General features: G+C 36.6%; 1 protein-coding gene across 1 annotated transcript in view; it reads left to right on the forward strand.

Annotated features, from left to right (window-relative positions):
• The first annotated feature begins 201 nt into the window (after window positions 1–201).
• UCHL3 (ubiquitin C-terminal hydrolase L3) overlaps window positions 202–20926 on the forward strand; it is a 40902-nt gene continuing 20177 nt past the window's right edge. The window contains exons 1-6 of the mRNA XM_065830551.2: window positions 202–513; window positions 705–716; window positions 12333–12461; window positions 14894–15050; window positions 15436–15521; window positions 16565–16612. Coding sequence (XP_065686623.2) covers window positions 244–513; window positions 705–716; window positions 12333–12461; window positions 14894–15050; window positions 15436–15521; window positions 16565–16612 — 702 coding nt within the window. The 5' untranslated portion in view covers window positions 202–243. The remainder of the gene's footprint in view (window positions 514–704; window positions 717–12332; window positions 12462–14893; window positions 15051–15435; window positions 15522–16564; window positions 16613–20926) is intronic.

Below are 20926 nucleotides of genomic sequence, written 5' to 3' on the forward strand. Positions count from 1 at the left end.
CGTTTCAGGGGCTGCTCAAGTGCTTGGCTCCTGCTTTCCACCCACCCTCGGTTCCCGCCGGGGCGGGCGGCAGCGGGCTCCGGGGCGCCCCCTGGTGGTTAGGAGCCCCGGCGGTTGCGAGCACGCGCGGGGCGGGGCGGCCGAGGCACTGCCACTTGCCCCGCCGGGAGAGTCCATTGCCCGGGGGAGTCAAGAGGATGAGAAGCGGGAAATCATGGGGCTGCCGTCGCCCAGGAGCACCCAATGGGAAGGCGTTTATCGCTCTCTGCGGCGCCTCGGCCCGGTGCTCCCGAGCCGGGGAGACGGGGAGTGGGAGCGAGGGAGGGTTGGGTTCTTTTTTCCCCCGTGTTCCCCCTCGCGGCTCGGTGGTGCGTTCCCGGGTCAGGTCTGAGGCGAGGCGGCGTGAGACGCTGTCAGTGCCGTGAGGTTCAGCCCAGCGCCGATTGCGGCAGCCATCCCACCAACACCGCCATGGAGCCCCATCGCTGGCTGCCTCTGGAGGCCAACCCCGACGTGAGTGCACGGCTCGGGGGCTGGGTGTGGCGGGAGGGCGGGAGGATGGCGGAGGGGAGAGGGCTCGGGGCCGCTCCGGGCTCAGCGTCGCGGGCTGAGGGATGGCTGGTGGGGGCAGGGAGCGGGGGAGCTCTTAGCCTGCGGGTCTGACTAGGGTCTTAACTCCCCTCTGTTTTCTGCTTGCTTTTCAGGTTACGAATCAGGTAAGCAGCTTTTATTTGAGGTAAACTTTAGTCTCTCTACAGCTCTAGGCCCATTTAATTTCATTTTCATGTAGTAAAAGCTCCTGCCTCTCCAACGAGAGTAACTCCTTCCTCCCCTACGGGTGTCTGCGCTGAGCCTGCTAATATTGGGCCTTACTGGAATCTCCTGATACCTCTGAGTACATAGTGTCATGTAAAGACACCATATGAAAGAAAAAACAGTAAAGGAAAAGAAAATGGATGTGATCTGGCTGTTAATGTGATGTAACCTTTTGTGTTTCAAGGTGGGTTTTAATTCATTAGTTAGTGATCAAAACATTTATATTTTCATATATAATGTGTGCCGGTCCTGGACCTGTACATGATGGCTTTGTGCACTTATATGGATCTGCTTACATCACTGTGCCACAGTCTTGTTCTTCTTTGGCTGACCATAAGAATTAGTGTCATTTTACCATATTTGCACCTTGCTGCTTATTAATGATAATATGTGCATGATTTGTTGTTGCCTTTTTCATTAGTGTAGTAGAATCCACACTAGAGAAAGGAACCTTATTCTAGTCCATAAAACAATGTAAGTGATAGATAAATTAGCAGAAAGGAAATCACACATACTCCAAGCCTGCACGTATTCTCAGTGATAATTCTGAGTGTCTTTAGCAGATGGAGATCAGATGCTGATCCCAGCAGGCCTATTAATAATGTTAAGGATGATGTTTAAGCCAAAAGACTCTGAAACTTCCAGCAGTAAGATGACATGATTAAAACTATATTGTTGAAATATTTTGGAAATTAGGAATTCATGTGTGTGAAGACTGTAGTGTTGCAATATACTGAGTCTGGAGGAGAATGAAGGATTGTTTGATGCTGGGTCATTTGGTACTTGCCTTTCCAGTTTCCTAGGACAAATAATTTTATGATTCTTACAGTGTTGGAACTGTGAAGCAATTTGAGAAGGTTTCAATCCAGTCTTGAGTTAAAATTAACATTTCCTGGGAGCTTTTCTCAGGTGTATGCTATAATTTCCTTATTTTAGATATTTTTTTAAATTTTGAAATTCAGAGACTAAATTCCAGTTTGGAAGAAAATAAATGTGAATAAATGGCTAGTAAAATTTCTAATTCTGTGACTTCTTCTCACTTTACAGATGTTGAGATGAGTTTATCATGGTACAAGTAAAGTTGTGTCAGCTGTAAAGTAGAAATTGCGGAGGAAAAGCTAGTGACTTTTTCAAAATATCTGAATTATCTTGTATCTCTGCATGGTTATATTATATGGAGAAAACCCTAAAAGAACGTTAAATGAACAATTCTAAGTGTGTTCAAAACCTCTCTCTCTTACCCATTGGCTTTGCATTGATGATGGATGATGTCTATCAATTGTGGATGATCATGGATTATAGGAGCTTTTACTCTACCAGTATTTTCTTGTTAACATTTCTGTACAGAAAAAGCCAGACTAGTTAGACTTCCTGATTCAGTAGATTTTGCCAGTCTTAAGTGAGCAGTGGTTGTTATTATCTAGACTGAGAGATGTATATTATTATCAAAAAAAAAAAAAAAAGGTCCATGTTAAATATGAATAAACCTTGCATCATTAGTCATTGTTCTTTTAATCTCATTAGCACACTGGTAAACTATATGACAGAGTGGTTAGTCACCAGTTATTCATATCCTATTTTAAACAACAATAATAGTGATTTGAGATGCAAATGAAGTTGCATACACATTTTGAAAAATTCTTGAGTTAATTGCAAGGACAGACTTTTTTGTGGTACTCTGTGCTGTCCTTTGTAACATATTATAGAATTCTTTAGCATTGCAAAAAACAGTGGTTGAGCCCATAAGAGCTGTAATGTATGACTCTAGCAGTAGTTCAATACGTGTATCTCTTTGCACAGACATCTACCCATATGTTTCTTGTCTGTGTTTTGTGTTGTTTGTTTGTTTGTTTTTTTTCTATTTTTTAAATTGTATTTCGTTTTACTTGAGTGTTAGCCTATCCTGGGAACATACTACTTCGGTTATTGATGTTATTGCTCGACGCAGTAGTGAACTCTAAAAAAACTCCAAATTTCAGTCACTTGTAAGATGTATGAATTCTTAAATATTAGTTTGTAGTCAGAACTGTTGTTACAATTTAACAAATGCTTAGCCAATTTTTATTATTGTGCCAATAATTTTATTCCCTTTTTTAATAGTAACTAAAAAGGAAATTTGCTAAAGTTATTTGGTTTTAATATGTTCTTACCATACTGTGTGCTCTGGCGTTTTGAAATGTAAGTTGCAAATTTGAGACTCTTTCAGTCTTTGTGGTAGAAATTCTGACAATAATGGAGAACAACTGATATTTCTTAGTTATAGGGTATGTGAAATCCTAGCAAAATATCTTGAAAGTTCTTCTCTGCATGAAAGCATTCATGTTATAATACAAGTCAAGAAATTTCTAAATGCTTAGTATATATAGGATCTCTCTTTGTGCATATGTGTTAGAATTATTTGAAGGTTCAGAAACGGGAACATTCTTTCTTAGCTTTAAAGATTTCCAGTGGCAGCGACTCTCTCGGAATACCACAACCACATATCTGTAGTGATCTTTTTAAGAGACAGCATAGTTAAATGTACCATACAGTGCTAGTTGAATTGTCACAATACTCTTTTTTGTTTTCTCCTCCACTTCTGCAGTCTAATAGGATGAATTGTTAGTTCACCTCTGATACAGAAAGAGTTGATGATTCAGCATTTACAAAGCTCCAGTGTTGTGTACAGTGATGACAGGGAATGGTTTCTTTGACCTTTAGCTGAGGGGCTTGACGTGACTCTTCTTCCTGAATCTCGTATGAGACTTTTCACACTAATATGGGAGAGAAAGCAAGAAAATGGAGTTTATCTGCCCGTTGCTTACCAGAAGATATTTGGCTGTATATCTGGTTTTCAATTTCTTCTACCACCAAAGCCAAAAAACAAGTCAGACAGCATGCATATTTTTGGAGAGAAAAGATCAGACACAAGCTGATTGTTCTTCGTCATGTTGCTTCAGTCTGGCTTGCCACTCATGACTGATTCCCTAGCAATAGATAAACAGCAGAGTAGTATTGATGGATATCTTTGTTGATTCCCCGTGAGCTCTCTTATCTTCTTCGTCTCACATGTTGTAAGAAATGTCCTTACTTCCTAGATAAGTTACTATGTCAGCTCATACCTTCGTTATATCCAGATAAGCATAGAGTAATTGACTGCATCTAATTGTGAAGCTCAAGTGCCGCTTTCAGGTAGTTCAGAGTTAAACTATTGGGAGTTGGCTGTGGCTTGGGCTGTTGCTGCAACATAGGGCTTACTTGCTGGTTCTTAGTTACCTTCCAGCATTATTTTCAGGCCTTTGATCCTACCTTTTTTTTGTTGTGGTTTTTGGGTTTTTTGAAGCCATTAAGGTTATTGAGAGTCAGCTACCTAAAAAAATTAATTTTAGTCCACAGACACCCTTGACAACTGTGGCTTTAAAGTCACAGGGGCAATAAAGATCACAAAACATAGATCAAGTGGCAGAAACTGGATATAGTCAGTCTTCCTGCGGTTATGGAACACATTTCTTAAGGGTGTTGGACCAATACAGAGATTAAGTAAGTATCTTGATGAAACAAACTTTACTATTCCTATAAGAGCTTTACATTTTATGAACTCTGCAACACTGTCACACAAACTTTCCCAAAAGAAGGCCCTACTGATCAAAGGCATTGAAAAGGCAGGGCCCAAGATTCCTGAAAGTGTGTTGGGTGATAGTACTCATAGATGAGCTACTGTGTTGAAAAGTATGTCAAAAGTGAAGAAACAGAGGTATCCTGAAAATGCTTAGCTAAAGTGACTTTTTGTTTTTTTCAGGTGGGGAAGTAGAATTTTAACTCCTCTGTTGCAAGTAAAGTAGAAATAGCAGATGTAGTGTGTGTGCTTGGAAAACAGCCTGTTATGAGTGTAGCCTCAGAAACTGAGAGATGAGGACTGAGTTTGTGTCTTTCTGTAGAGGGAATATCCCAGAAAGCCTTCCACAGAACCAGCAAAGGGGAAGTATTGAGACTGTGGCACAGCATAGCACAGAGTAAGCAGGAGAAATATTAAGGGATTGTAGATGTCCATTGTGAGATCAGTTGTTTAATGGCTTCTTCTAGTTTAACATGTGGATAGAAAACAAAACAAAAAAAAACCCAACACAAACTCCATGATCCTTGTGGGTCCCTTCCAACTCAGGGCATTCTATGATTCTATTCTAAAATATCTCAAGCTATGTAGACCTCAGGTTGAGTTTAAATAGGTAGATATGTTACAAAGGGAAAATTGCAACTTATTTTGGGGTTTAAAGCATTATTCATACAAATAGCTTAAAGATTAAGTTAGATCTGTCTTTGTATGTTAGAAATTGAGAGTGAAGAAAACAACATATTTCATTCCTCTATTTGTAATTGCCACTTCTGGCCTCTTATTGTGCTCTTTTTTCCCTCAATTTCTTAATTCTGTTCCAATAAAATAAAATAAAAATTGTAACAAGGAAACCCTTACTGTCTGGAACACGCTTAAGGGAATGCAGTGTTTTCTACAGAGTAGAAAACAAGGGATAGTGGTTCACGCGAAAGGTTATATTGTTGCACTGAAGATGCTGTTCCTCACCTACCTGTGACTTAAAGGACCAGCAGAATTGGTAGAATCCAATTGGTTTAGGACACTGTAAAAATAACATGTAGAACAGCTAATTTGGAAGAGTGGATCGATCCGATTTGTGTCCATTATGACTAATAGTTTGTATCATAGAAACAGGTCTGTAAGTGTTTTTCCCAGCATAATGTGGTGTCCTGTTTTGAACCAATGGCTCAGTAGCTGCACCTCGGGGCTCTGTTCAGAGCATTCAAAAGTTCTTGCTCACTGCAGTGGTTTCAGAGGAAGCCTGGGTCAGCTGGTTAACTCATCTTTCTCTGTGCTTTGTGTTGCTGCCCATGTGATGTCCTGGTTCGATATGTACAGCAGTACCTGAGCAAGCTGAGTGTTAAGTTTCGAAACTGCTTGATGGATATGTTAAAAACATATACCTCTCATTGTGAACATCAGGAGAATCATAGAATACTAGGTTGGAAGGGACCTCAAGGATCATCTGGTCTGACCTTTCTTGACAAAAGCACAGTCTAGACAAGATGGCCCAAAACCCTGTGCAGTTGAATCTTGAAAGTGTCCAATGTTGTGGAATCCAGCACTTCCCTGGGGAGATTATTCCAATGGCTGTTTGTTCTCATAGTGAAAAAATTCTGTAAGTAAGTTAATAACTGGAAGGCAGTACTATTATTTCAGACACTCTAAAGAAACTTAAATTATTAGAAGGATAAGAGGTGTAAGATTTATCACATTTTTGATGAAGTTGAAAGTGTTCTCTCCATCGCAAATTTTGAAAAAAAAAATGAAAAAAATTTAAAAAAAAAAGTGTTAATAAGTTGGCTGTATTCCTGAAACTTTGTAAGGTCCTGAAATACAGCACTTGAGGATATTTGTAATAAATCTTGAATTTCCCAAGTAAATTTATTATAATGGAGCATCTCTTGTTTGAGCAAGACTATATCATGGCCACTGTGAGGACCAGTTGGTAAATAAGAATAATGTACCTCATAGGAGTTACAACCATGTGTTTACTTCTGGTATGCCATTCGACTGGCTGTATAGAACTAAAGTTTCTACAGCTGCTACTGTCTTGTCATGTCAGTCATTTTGATGAATGATCTGAAAGACACTTTCCCTAAAACGTATTGAAAAATGTTCCCTTCATTTTAATTGTGTAAATGTCATAATGAAAGAATTAAGAAATATATCTTTATAATGTCCAAACAATAAACTATTGTTTTGGTGGTTCCTTTATTTCTCTAAAGGAATTTCAATTTTGAAACAAACAGGTTTTTGTAATATGACTCTAGAAATGATGTATGAAGAACTGAAAGTAAAATATTGTGCATTTATTTTTGTAATATAGATTAGTTTAAGAACTGGGTGCTTAGTGGGCTGAATACAGCCATCTATTTTTGGATTTATAGAAAAATACTTGCAATTTATGTGTTTGTTTGTTTTCTTGGTGATAATTCTATCAGACATATTTTATGCAGGGTCTTACTACTTGCTAGAGAAAGAGATTAGCTTAAATTTAACAAAGTGTCAAAAATTCCTATGCTTTAATGAAAAAGTGGTAAAATATCAATTGTCTTACTTAGTTTATTTAGACATAGTCCTTCCAGTTCCCTAAAGCCATAGTCATGTTTTGTTTTTCCAGAAGAAAGTCTTAACTATGGCTTTGTTGTGATACAGCGATGCTTTAATCCACTGAGCAGAAGTACAGTAAATGCAGATTCTGTTGGTGTCTTAGTTTGCATTTGCATTTAAGAGAGGATTACAACAGTTGGTTCTTGCTACAAAAGCTCTTTGACTTTTGCATCCGAGTGTCTCCAAATGTTTGTGTATTTTGCCAGTTTCATGTTTTCGTTGTTCCAACTTGTATATAAGTACCACAGCAAAATGTGGAAAACTCAGAATCTTGAGTATAATGCCTTAGTAGTTAGAATGTGGCATTCTTGAAATATTTGCACATACTGTGCAACTTTAATGGCACCTAAATTTTAAAGACAAAGTGGAAAAGAGTGTGGCTATTTCAGACTATAATTAGATTGTGCATTAACTACTTTGAAAGTTTTCTGTTAAAATAAATTGCACCCTTTTCTTACCCTATCCACATCTCCATCAGCCCCATAAATCAAATCTTCCTACTGGCTGTGTAACTGTGTTGGCAGAAGTACTGTTTTAAACTACTCAAGTCGCCTGGATCAAGATGTTGCTAGGTTGCCTTTGTCCACTGAGTTTACATTCTGCTTCTGAGCCTCTTTAAAAATAGATAAGGATGAACTTTTTTTAATTAAATAACTTTTGTGAACCTTAAAGGTAGTCAGTGAGCCTCAGAACAGGATCATGTATTAAAGATAACTGCTCTGTGCTTCTTTCAGTGCCTAACAGTAGGTTAAAGTAGTGGTACCAGCAGTGAAAATCTCATAGCTAATATGCCTTAATGTGCTTATTGTAATGTTTTTGCTGTTAACTAGCATCTAGACATACAGATTTACAGTTTGTGATGATTTAGCATAGAATCAGGTAGGCTGAAAGGCACCTCTGGAATTCTGTAGTCCAGCCATATATTCTGTTCAAAACAGGTTGCTCAGGGACTTGTCAAGTTCTGAATTCCTCAAAGAATGGAGACTCTACAGCTTCTTTGGCAGCCTGTACTAATGTTTGACCATGATCATTATGTTTTTAAATTTATTTTTAAAAGCTTTCCCTATCAAGTTCAAATTTTCAGTATTCCAACCTATGTCCATTGTTTCTCATCATTCTGCTGTGCATGTCTGAGATGAGCCTGTCTCCATCTTCTCTGCATGCTGCCTTATCTAGTTGAAAATGGTAATAAAGTGAGAAGGGCCTTCTGGAGTACTGGGGGAAAAAGGAGAAATTCATGAGATGCGCAAATAGGGTGTGTGGGGGAAAGTAATTTCAAAAGTAACTTCTTGTCTAATGTTTAGCTGGAGTAGTGAAAAACCTCAAAGCGTTTTTCAGGAAGGTGTTTTAATACAAGAAGAAAAGAGACAACTGAAAATATGCCATCAATCAGTAAAAATGAAGTTCTGAAAAAGCTGATTATACTAGATACAGGCATGTGGAAGGGTTTTGTTGCTGCTGTTGTTTTTCGTGAGCCCCATAAGACTTCTGTGATATAGCCAGGTATCTTTTATTTTTTTAATATAGCCAGGTATATTTTTTTTTTCCCCCCAAGGTAAATACTTGAAGACATATAAATTAAGAATAGTCAGCAAAGTGATAAGAAATTACTAAAAAATAATATCTAATCTCTCTTGTGCAGGTCTAGATAAATATAGAGCTGCTATTTTATGTTAACCTAAGTATGTAGTATCAATAAGCTGTAAGTAAACAGCTGAAAGTGAGTGAGCCCTCAGATATGGTGTAAAGTTCCCTAACTGCTCCATCCAGTAGCTGTCTATCTGTAATAAAATTGCTGGGGTAATTGTGGAATAATTGGAATGCAAAGCAGCAGAGGTCCCTCCCTTTGAATGCCATTGTCAGACCTGCCTGCTGCCCTAAACAGGAATGCTTGTGTCAGTGGGGGCAGGGTTGCTTCACATTTTGGTGCCTGATTTATTTTTTGTACCAGCATCTTTGTCTGACCTAGGAAAGAGCTAGAAAAAGACTGAGGGAGGAAAAGAACAAGTTTCATTTAGTTCTTACTAAGATATTCAGGTAACCTGTCAAAATTGAAACTGTTGCTTGTAACACCTCTTTTCTGACCTTCCTGTGTCACATCTAATATGGATTTTTGTCCCTCTAAAGAACTTTCCCTAGTTCCTAGCAAATTGTTTTTATTCCTACATGATTTCTTTTCCCTGACCTTGCTAATTACAGTCTTGCCTTGCCTTGCCTTTGTTCATTCAGAACACAGTTACAGAATATTACTTATGTGACTGTGTAATTGATTGAACTCCTTTTTTTCTTTTCATGTCCCCACATTGAAAATAAGCTCCAAATATTTGTTTTAAAGGTTCTTCCCATCCTGCCATTTATTGTTCGTCTGTTACCCATCTGTCAGTCTCTCTTACATAGGGGCTTATGCTGTCAATTTTTTTCATCTACTCACTAAATTTTCAGAAGGATATCTCTATAATTTTTTTTTCCAGGCATGAATGAAACCCTCTTGATACACAGAGATATCATATTTGCCTATTTTGCGTTTTTCCTTAATATTTTTTTTTAATGATTCTACAAGATTTTTTTTAAGCTGCTTGTGTGTTAAGATCACTACCTGTCATACTAAGCCTATGCTTTTTGCTTTTGCTGTTCTCTGTAGTGCTGACCATCACTTCTAGTTATCACTCTCATTGTATACTAAAACTTATAATTTCTTAGATTGTGAAGTTTCTAGGCAGTGCAATAACCTAATAAGACATACTGTATCTGTGGAGTTTTAGTAATTTGGGATTTGTGGCATGGGGAGGGGGGGCTGTTTTTGTTGTGGTTTTTTGTGTGTGTGTGAGTGTTTTTTGGTTTTTTGGTTTTATTTGGTTGGTTTGTTTGGGTTTTGGTTTGGTTTGTGTTTTTGTTTTTTGTTTGTTTGTTTGTTTGTTTGTTTGTTTTACCCAGTGGTGTAAAACAGGACAGGAGAACCTACATGACTTATTTGTCTAGTAGCTTAATGTGATCTTTCTGGCATTGCCTCTTCTAGTTCTGGGGCCTTTTTCTAGGTAAGTGTTTTTGTTTTGTTGGGTTTTTGTATCCTTGTTTCATGTAACCTTGCAAAACAATAAATGGTATTATTTCAGTTGCTTTACCTTTCTCACAATTCTGAATAACAGCAGTAAAAATAGTAGAAAGATTAGTCATTGGTTTAATAGGAAAAGTACTTAGAAGTACAAATAATATTTTAATGCACCGGTACATGCACTCCCTTCCCCTTTGGAATTTTTTTTTTTGTTATTCACAAAGTAGTAATCTTCACAACCTAGAGGTTTAGAATAGGAGTTCAAAAGATACCGTCTTCTGTTTCATCAGCTAGTAAATACTTAACACTTTCTCTTTTCCCCATTTTCATTAGAACAAAATAATTTGGCCTTCTTCCCAATCTTGGCAAGGCTTAAAGTTGATACAGAACCAAAAAACCTTGTTGTATTACATAAGCAACTTTCTGAGTGAATTTTCTTATTGTACTTCAAAACTATCTTGTTTTTTAATCTGGTCAAAAGGGAAGGTTCTGCAAAGCCTTATGTTAGATGAAGACACTTGTTTCTCATCGCATGTTCTCATGCTTTGTTTTAATAAAATATTCATTTTGGGTATTTCTTACAGTTATATCTATGTAGGTATAAATCTACTCAAACATGGTGTAACTCTTACTGAATTATTGTGTGTATATGTAAACGTGCTCACTAGGTGGATTATGGAAGGAAGAATCATCTATGCTTTTCATTTAGGCTTACCATCTTATTGTGATTCTTAAACATCTTTACTGCAAACATATCAATAAATAGATTTCTTCAAATAGCACTGGGCAGGAAGTATGACAAAGCTTTTAAAGCAGTCTTTCCCCTCTAGGAAGGGTAGTCGGGAAATTACTCTGGTCTTCTGCAGTATCGCTTTTGGGAACACTATTGGGAACTGCAGAGATGAATTTTGTTGAGATCTGGCTAAATAAATTCTTTAGGAGTTGTTGTTTTCATTATAGAGGGTGGAGGAATGTTACTTGCTGCATGTTTTTTTCAGGCATTTAAATTTACAACTGTTTTTATCAGCATATTTACCTTGTTTTAAAGTTGAGAGCACCCTGTGACTGGGTAGGATTTTCCTATAGAATATGTTTTTTTCCAGCAGAAATATAGTAAGTTGTAAAATGTTAACTTTCTGGAAAATACGCAGGGTTCCCACATCTTGAAGTTTTTCTCCAAAATGAATTTCTTTTACACTTAGAAGTATTGTTTCAAAATAGGATTTACGTTTGCCAGAGTGTACAAATAGATATTTCATATAATTACAAATAATCAGTGTGTATATAATAACAATAGTTTCTGAGTTCAGTTAGGTTCTTTCAGACTGATAATACAGGTATTTCAGATTGGTTTAGGTCATAGATAGGTACTAATGCTGCAGCTGCTGTGGTACATAACTAATCTGAGTAAAAGATGAATATCTGATAAAAAAGTGAGGATCCAGTTGTAGACAAGGGTTGTCAAAGCTTAGTAGGCACTACAGTCTCTCTTTCCTTATTAAGTGGCTTAATATTATGTAAAAAATCCAAAAATTACTTTTTGCAATGTGACATATAACCGGTAGTGTAGGAAAAATGATCAGAAAGCTTTTGGCTTAAATGCTTTTCAGAAGTTCTAAAGAAGAAACTGAGGATTACTTGAAGATTCGTGATTATTGTCTGGCACTTAATCTTTGTCTACTCCAAAATATGTTACTCCATCATAGTTTGAAAGGATTTTTTACTTAAAAGAACATGCTAAAAGGTACAGCTACTAAAATACGTCTTGTGTTTCTTTGCTCAAAAGGCCATCCATCAAAGATCACATTTTTTTGAGTTGCTGAAATGCAGCAGCTTCAACATGAGCACGGGTGTCAGGTATTCTGAAGTACTCATGGAGTCAAATAATAGCATAAGTTTATTCATGTGTGATCTGACCCATGATTTCTAGTTAAAGTGAATATTCAGTACTCTTTTATATTGTGACAAAACACTTTTTAAATGACTGAAATCCTTTAATGCTTTAGTAAATAGTGCTGGGAGTGTTTTCACTTCCCTTTCATAAAGCTATTTAAAAAAATAAACCATGGGAATTTTGTGTGTGTTTCTTAGTGCTAAGATTTATCCAACCTTATTTATTAATATTTGAATCTCATTTATTCGCCTTCATTTTCCTTAAATATGGGAAAGTATGGGTTGTTGTAATGTATTTAACATTGTAAATACTCTGTTATGCTTCTGAAAAGATATGTATATGAGCATATTCATTTAATACTATCTATTTTTTTTTTTCTTTCCCAGTTTCTCAAACAGTTAGGTATACATCCTGACTGGCAATTTGTAGATGTTTATGGTATGGAACCAGAACTGCTAAGCATGGTACCAAGACCTGTCTGTGCAGTGCTACTTCTCTTTCCAATAACAGAAAAGGTAAATGTTTATTTAATAGTCAGCTAATCACTTTTGTTGTAAATTAAATAAAATGAACAGTTAGAGTCTTGTACTTTGCTGTCAGAATCAAGATAAGATTCAAACCTTATTCAGGAGACTTCTTAATTAAAAACAACAACAAAATGCTTCCTTCAGAATCTTCTTTTGATAAGCTTACCTGTATATTTCCAATTTCTTTTCAAGTTGAAGTGGGAAAAACCAATGTAGAAGCATAGAGAAATACACCTCACATTTTTCTATTACAGACAAGTTAAGACTTTTTAAAAAATATGCACTGCAAAATGGCTCAGTTCTGCTACTTGTAGCAGAAAGCTACAATAGCATAAGCAAAATAAGAGGTAGGATGTAGGACTACACCAAACACAACTATTTTTTGTGTTTTCATACTGTTGCACTGACCAAACTTCAATCCACTTTCAGTTCAGTCATCAGCACCAAAACGGCTTTTGCTTCTTGGACAGATGGGACCTATTTGTAAGATGAAAGAGAATTCCACACACCCCCACCCCCTTCTTTTTCTGTTAGACTTTGAAATACTTAATTTTACTAAATCCTCAAGTCTGCCTATTTTGTGTCCTATGCGTCTATAGAGAAGACATCTGTCTTACATATATCCTTTCAGCGTTACGTAAGTTGAAATTTGTGATTGATATTGACCTTTGAATTTACAAAGATCTTATGTGATTGTGATCAGGTCAGCCAAAAAGTTTGAGGTGAATCTGCCCAAACTTATTCGAGAGACACATTAAAAGGAAGATGTGGTTTATAAGGACAAAGCAGTTAGCTGTTAAGGCTTAACTTTTATAATAAAACCTCTTTTAAATAGAAGAGTGACTAGGTCAGTTTTCTTACTCATTAGGTCCTGTAAACCTTTGTATTATCAGGTTCTCCAACACAGTTGTACAGGCAGTCCTTTTCAGGCTTGTTTTTGGCCACCTTAATAGTTTTGAATTTAAGGAAGCTCTTAACAGTCCTCACTTCCCTTCAAGAAATTACCTCTCTTTTACCTTTAAGGCATGGTTTTCTGTGTGCTGTGGTTTCTGTCTGGCTGCCTGAGCTGCAGGTCTGAGCTCCTGAGACTGTCACTTCTGCCTCCCTGCCTGTGCAAACTTCCTTCCTTGGATCATTCGATGGGAGCATCATCTCATGGGAAAGAACAACCTTCCTCTTTTTCCAGAAGCTATATCTAATTTCATCCTGAAGAAGCAGGTGACAAACAGAACCAGAGAAGCAGCATATGCTCTGTTGCATCAATCAATCAAATTTGACCACCAGCCAAATATCTGAGATTTTCTCCAGCATGTTAATCCTTCAGTAACGTAAGGGACACAAGTGTTTCTATGAACTGTTTAGCCTCAGTGTGTGAAGGCTAACTCTTCCAAGTGAAGTCCCAGGGTTATGAAGATTTGTGTCGATTAGTGTGAGCTCCACAAGACTCTTGAGCATTATTTTGTATTTCTGGAGTACGTTTCTCCTCCTCAGTCTCCCTTTCAATATGACCTGTTATATTCTGCTTCTATTTAATTATTTATTTCTTGGCTGTGTGTTTATGAAAGTGTGCCTCTTAATTTTGCTCCCTTTGTAAACACTTTTCTACACTGTCTTTGTTCTTCTGTCCAGAAGTTCCTTTCTTTCATTTTTCCTATATATCAACTGGCTTGAACTTGCATTTAGGGAAAGTTATTCTTGTTCGTATACAGATAATCTCAGGATTATCATCCAGTTTAAAGGTCAATGACTTTCTTAGTCTGCATTGTGGGCTCTAGACAAAGAACAAAACAAAAACCACATCCCCCAGAAAACTTAGACACTGTTGCACAGTATACTAGATTTGGATCAGTGATGATCTTTACAAAACAAGTACTTTAGATTGTTCAGTCAAACTAAGTTATTTATGTTGCTATGGAAAATAAACATTCACTTTCTGAATATGGCTTTTGAAGGGCCTGTTTTGAGTCTGTGAGCATTATATGAATCTTATTTTATATTCCTGAAAAAAAAAAAAAAAAGTAAAAATGGAACTCGTTAAGACTACTTCTTGCTGATTAAACATATAAAGTATTACAGTTTGCTTGATAGAGCTTTGAGATCTCTGTGCTCAAAAACTTTGTGTTGAAGAGAGACAGTGACAGGTGCCTGGATCAAGGAAATATTTTGAACATTTTTGAAATGATGTTAGATAGCCCATATTTCAAAATTATGTTTTAAGTGTGACTGTCTTTTGGCTAGTGTAAAGACATAGGTTTAAGAAATTATAGGTTTACATATACTCGTTGGATCACATTTGTAGTCTCAAATTAGGAGTTTGGGTTTTTTTAGATAGCTGTTGCTTTTTAAAATTATTTTTGCTTGGATAATATAACCAGTGTCTGTTTGTACTGTTTGTGAAATGTCTTTATCTTTTCTTCTAGTATGAAACCTTCAGAACAGAAGAAGAAGAGAGAATAAAAGCCAAGGGACAAGATGTTAAATCATCAGTGTATTTCATGAAGCAGACCATTGACAATGCTTGTGGAACAATTGGGCTAATTCATGCTATTGCGAACAACAGAGATAAAATGAACTTTGGTAAGGTTGGCTGGTTGTTGTGGTTTTTTTGTTGCTGTTGGCTTTTCCCTTTTTTTCCGTAACTGTGGGGAGACATGGAGGGAACTATTAGGTTCTGTACTATTTTCTCTGAATATAACCATACATAAAGGATGATCCCTATTCAAAGAGCATTTCTACTATAATTATAAAAACAGTATTTCATACTAATCCGTGAAATAAAGCACTTGAAACAGTGTGAACTGCATCAGGTGGAAATTCTTCTTGCAGTCAGCCTTCAGTGTCTTAAAGACACTACGTAATTATATATTTTAAATCATTAGTTGGATATAAACATTCTGTAAGCTTTGAATGATGCTGGAGTTGAAGTGTGACTCTAATTATGTCTTTTTTTTATTTCTTTAAGAAACTAATTCTTCACTGAAAAAGTTCCTAGAAGATTCATTATCTATGACTCCTGAAGAGAGGGCCAAATATCTAGAAACTTACGAAGTTAGTATCATGTGTTCTTACTTTTATTTAAAATGATGTAAGAATTATTTGCATGAGCAGGTGCTGTCCTTAGGACTTGATCCAGTGAAGCACTTAAAGAATTTGATTTTACACGTGAGCTTGTGATCAGACAGTTGCTACAAAAAAACTTGGCTTTGGGAGTTTAAAGTATTCCTGCCTGCCCACAGCTCAGTCAGCAGAATAGATTTTGTCCACATTCCTCATCCATATTAATTCACTGACTTAGTATAAAATTACTTTGAAATGGCTGAGAAATGTGTCCATAATATTTTTGGTGAGCTCAGGATCGAGTTTAATGATTAAGCTAATCTGGGGCTATTGCTGAAAGGATGGTCCTTCTGGTGCCTCCTTTCATTTGTGCCTTCTAGTCATCTCTTTTTGGCTCTGGCACTTCAGGGCACAAAAAAGATCTGAATTGACTGAAATATAATCGCCCTCTTCCACTACCCCAAACAATTAGATGAGCTAGCTGGTAGTGTGGTTCGCCAGATCTTAGTGCTGTTTGAAAGGATGGGGCATAAATGTCTGGCTAGTGGTAGAGAGGATGATGGTAATGATGATTCTCAGAGTGACAATCTTGATGGTTTCCAAATCTGAGTTGAATTTAAGCTTACTGTGAAGCCTTCAGGAACAAGGGTGTTAATATGTGGCTGAGGGTAACAGTAAATAGAAACAGTAGATATTCAATGACATTTTCTGTAGAAATGTTGGCCACATGATGTCTGATCAGAGCTTCTATCTAAAGTATTTTGTCTGCTCAAGAAGCAATACATAACAGAAACACTTGCCCATAGTGTTTTCCGTGTGTAAAAGTGCCATTGCAAACTGTTAGGTATTTGATTTGAACTGACAGTGATGAAACTGAAATATCGGTCTCCTGAGGTCCTTGGATGTGGAGATTATTTGTTTATTAACTTTTTATTTATTTATTACAGACACTGAACAAAAATAGTTACATCTACGGCATTTGATAAAATGAAGTCTCTCATTTAAAGTCTGATTGAAATATGTTTTAATTTTAGGCTATTCGTGTCACTCATGAATCCAGTGCTCATGAAGGTCAGACTGAGGTATTAATTTTTCAAAAAATCTTTGTTAATAGCTACTTTGAATATAACTGAAATTAAAACAATCACATATTAAAGGTTTATAGTGAAATTGAGATTATTGCTTGGTTCACAGTATTGTGTCATTACTGGAAAATCAGGGCACAGAAGCAAGTGGAATTGTTGAGGGAGGGAAACCAACTTGAACCTTGTTTGGACTTTTTTTGTGGTTTGTTTTTTGTTTTCATGGGTGATCTTTTCAAGCTTCACTTAAGAATAAAACATCAAGTGATAGTATTTTTAATTGAAATTGAGGTTTTCATGATTAGAGTCTGTAGCTGAGACTTAAGATCCATAGTGATCATACAAGTGGAACAAACATTTTATGAGAGTCTGAAAAATTTTACTTTAGGAAAAGTAGTATTAGAATACTTGGTTTGCCATTGTGTATGTGCTATTTGTATACAAATACTAATTCAGTAGTACAGTAGCTGAGGTTTTCTTTCTTCTTATGGCTTATGCAGTGTCTTCTAAACAGTGCAGGAGAAAACCAAAGTCCCTTTGGCTCCTTCTTGCCCCACCATCTGGATATGGAAATAAAGAGAATTGTTTTAACCATTTCTATAATAGATACTCAGCTTCATTTGTGATATTTTCTTTTAAAAATATCCACCACTCTTTCTTCTTATCTCTTTCTCTAAATTAATCAAGATTCTATATTTCAAGAAGAAACATCAGAACAGATTCATAGTTCCGTTCCTTCTCTGAGTGAGAGGCTCCAAAAAGTCGGGTCACTTTTCTTTACAAATGAGTCCTTTTGTAGGTATTCTTGGCAAGCTCAATAAGAGAGACTATGGAGATTATTCCCACAAGTTGCTAAAGACTGAATCTTTTCCTAAAGTCCTTGTGAAAACGAAAAACTTTGGTTGTTTTGATGCACTGTGATATTCATCCAGGGATTGGTTTGTATATGCATTCTTCTGGCAGAAATTATGGAATGACTGGGAAAGAAAATGCAAGGGCTATGTAGATCCTGAGAGTCTCTGTAAAGATTCAGGAAGCATCTAAGTGACGATCAAATCTCCTAATAAGGGATGATTAACTTCTTGAACTTCCACAAATTAATTTGTTTCCTGATCAAGATAGCTGCAATACAAAAGTTAATAATTGTGTGGAGAGATGAACACTGTTTTCATAATAAAAAACCACAAGATTGTCTTAGCAACCCTCTTTAAACACAAATATCGAATAGGTAGTTTCCTTGCCAAATATTTACTATTCCATATTGCATAACTGACTCTGGAAGTAATTCAATATGGATATTTCTAAGACTGGTAAAATAACTTTTTCCTGCCTCACTGTTTCTGAAGTTGAAATAGTGAAATGGTTGAATACGTGTCCTAGGACCATTTTTCAGAGTAGTCCTGATCCATCAACCAAGGAGGGAATAAACAAACAAGTTATCTTACTGAAACATCTGATTGCCTGAAGATTCTGTCCTACTGTAGTGTAGTTAAATGGGCAGGAAAGTCTCCCCTTTCATCTATACAGGAGGAGCTGCTTTAGTTTAATGTACAGTTCTTTTTAAACATGACAAAATGTGAAATGTGAATATGCTGCGAAGTGTAACTGAGGGTTGGAGTGAGTTAATCTCATAGTAGTTTTCCTTCCAGTGGTACATTTAAATGGTGCTGTATATCTTCATGTAGTGGTGAAGGGACTGATGAACAGCATGCCCTTGAAGGTCCTGAAGTTGGCAGGTGCAGGTCATGCAAGGATGTTGACTTATCCTGCAGAGTAAGTTGATGATTTCTAGCATCATTGAAGCAAAAGAGAAGAGAATCCCATTCCTCCTGTATAACCATTCTTGTTATGATTACTTTCGTGAGAATTTATACTTCCTTGCAGAGCACTGGAAAAAAACATGTTTGGCTTCCTGTGACTCTGGGCTTTGGTTCTGCTCCCAGAACAGACAGGGCATTTTGCACAGAAATCTTTCTTTTGAATAAAATGGCTTATGTAGTTGCTTAATAATAGGAAGTGCTGTACCTTTGTGAGCAAGAAGTCCTTTCCAGGTCTCCTACAGAACTAAAGATTAAGAAAATGCGCAGGCCTTCTCTTTTAGGATTATTAACTTGGCTTGCATGATTCCTTAGAATACCTTGCTCTGTGGGTATTTCTGTCCCTTAGCTAGGTATTGCATACTACTATCCACTCAAATTCTGAAAATGTTGCTTAAGCTCAACTGTGTTAGACAGAATAACTTCCAAAAGTGGGAAGCATGGCAGTTGGCTTTGCTGATTTGGTTAAGCTTTTTAACTGCTTTCAAGATTCTGTTCTTTCTTTCCCCATGCAAAACACACCATTACACCATTGAGATAAGAGTAAAAATTTCTGAAGTCTTGAGATTTAGAAGGTTTAAAAATAGCAAAGAATACAGACAGGTTCTCTTCTGATAATACTTTTTTTTTTTTTCCTGAGCTCAGATACTTGAGGATTCAGCCTTTAATGCTTTTACATAAAGCCTTTATTTGTTGATTGCTCCTGTCAGTCATGCCAAGTCTTCACAAGTTTTTAGTCATCTCACTGGCTGTGTGATTTTTACAATATGCTAGTGGATTTTTTGTTTTTGTTTCTGTTCCATGTATGTGAGTATTTCAAACTGCAAAATAAAGCAAGTCTATCTTGGAATAAAGGGTTAGAAGTAATGGAGTAAAAAAATGCTGTGTTTCTTCTATTCATCTTGTTTGGTGGGTACGATTTTTTCTGGTTTAGGATAATCTGTAATCAGATCGTTTTTTTATAATTTCTTATGTTTTGAAGACGAGTTCTATTTGAAAAAAAAGTATTTCACAAGATATTACTTGTATAACTTTAAAGTTAGTGGACTGCTAGATTCCACATTCCAGTTACTGATTGCTGGAGAAGAGTTACAGTGATCAGTTTGCTTCTGGGATTTCTTATTAAATAACTTTTAGTGTTGCATTTTAAACTTTTACAGGCCATCTGTAGACTGGATTAGAACTGAGTATTTTGGGGAGGTTTTTGGTATCAAAATATGTAAAGTTTTTAATTAAGTTTACTAAATTTTTATTAAACAACTTAAACATTTTCTTAAAAATAAGAAGGGGTTTTTTTTGTTTTTTCAAATAGATTATATTTTAAGATTAGTTAAGCAGTTTTCATTTTGCTAATTTATTTCAGGTTTGCAAATTAAAAAGACTGTAAATTTAGACCAGGTTTAACTCAAGTTCTGGGTTAAGACTCCTGGATTATGTGGCTCCGTGGCTCTCTTTTTTGCTACAGCAAAGCAAATAAATGGATAACGCGGTCCTGTGGGTACTTCTATGTGTGAAAAATGTAGGTCTGTTTAAAATTACTTTAGTAGCAAACAGTAAGATCTGGGAATAATTCCACAGGAGAAACATGGTGTTGGTTTCAGGGGTTTCAAGGATGGTTTGATTCTGGTCCCATGTTCCAGTACCATAATGAGGGTAATTAACGTAAAACTGTTATAGTCTTTCTGTTAAACTTTACGCTGCTGAAGCTTGCACTTTCTCAAGTGACAGGTATTTCATATCCAGCACTCCCAAAAAAAGGATCTAGGTCTTTACAGTTTCATGGATCCAGTTCGCTCTTCTTGCTGTGTGATAGCTCCTGAAATTCAGCAGCTATTGCTAAGACTAGGATAGTTACCAGCTACTCAAGATCCTCTTTATTCTTTCATGAGTCTTCTGCTGAACTTTTGTTTATAACATCTGGGATGTCTGAAAATGTGGCAAATATAACCTGCTTCTTCCTTTTATTGTTGCTTCATATTGAGCAATGTTTGAAGTCTTTTTTTCATTTTCTTCTTCCTGTGCTGCCTTCAGCAGTTCATGAACTGCTGAAACCCTTTACTACCACACGTCTTACCATTTTGATCCTGTCTTGTAAAATAAATAAAGAAACAACTCCCCCCAACCAAAAACAACAAAAAAGCCCTTCAAAAATATTAAAGACAATATGGTTCAGTTTGTGGCTGCTAGAGCATTTGCATTAGCTGTCTAATTTACAGTCATTAATGAATAAGTTATGGCAAAATCTGAGGGAGGAAAAGTAGCAATTAATAGCACTGATCGCAATTAGGTTCTTAGCTAACTTTGTTGTATTGCTATCTTGGGTTGTTTTCTTTCAAAACAATCATAGTAACTATTTTCAAAGAACAGATCAGAAAATCTGAGGGTAGAGTTTTTTGAAAACAATAAAACTTATCATTACATGAGAGAGACTTCCAGGTCTAAAGTCTTTGGCAGAGCAGGTAGCCCTTTTGAATTTGGAGCTGGAGAAGAAATGTGT

The sequence above is a fragment of the Patagioenas fasciata genome, chromosome 1, assembly GCF_037038585.1.
Source record: "Patagioenas fasciata isolate bPatFas1 chromosome 1, bPatFas1.hap1, whole genome shotgun sequence".
In the NCBI taxonomy this organism is placed as follows: domain Eukaryota; kingdom Metazoa; phylum Chordata; class Aves; order Columbiformes; family Columbidae; genus Patagioenas; species Patagioenas fasciata.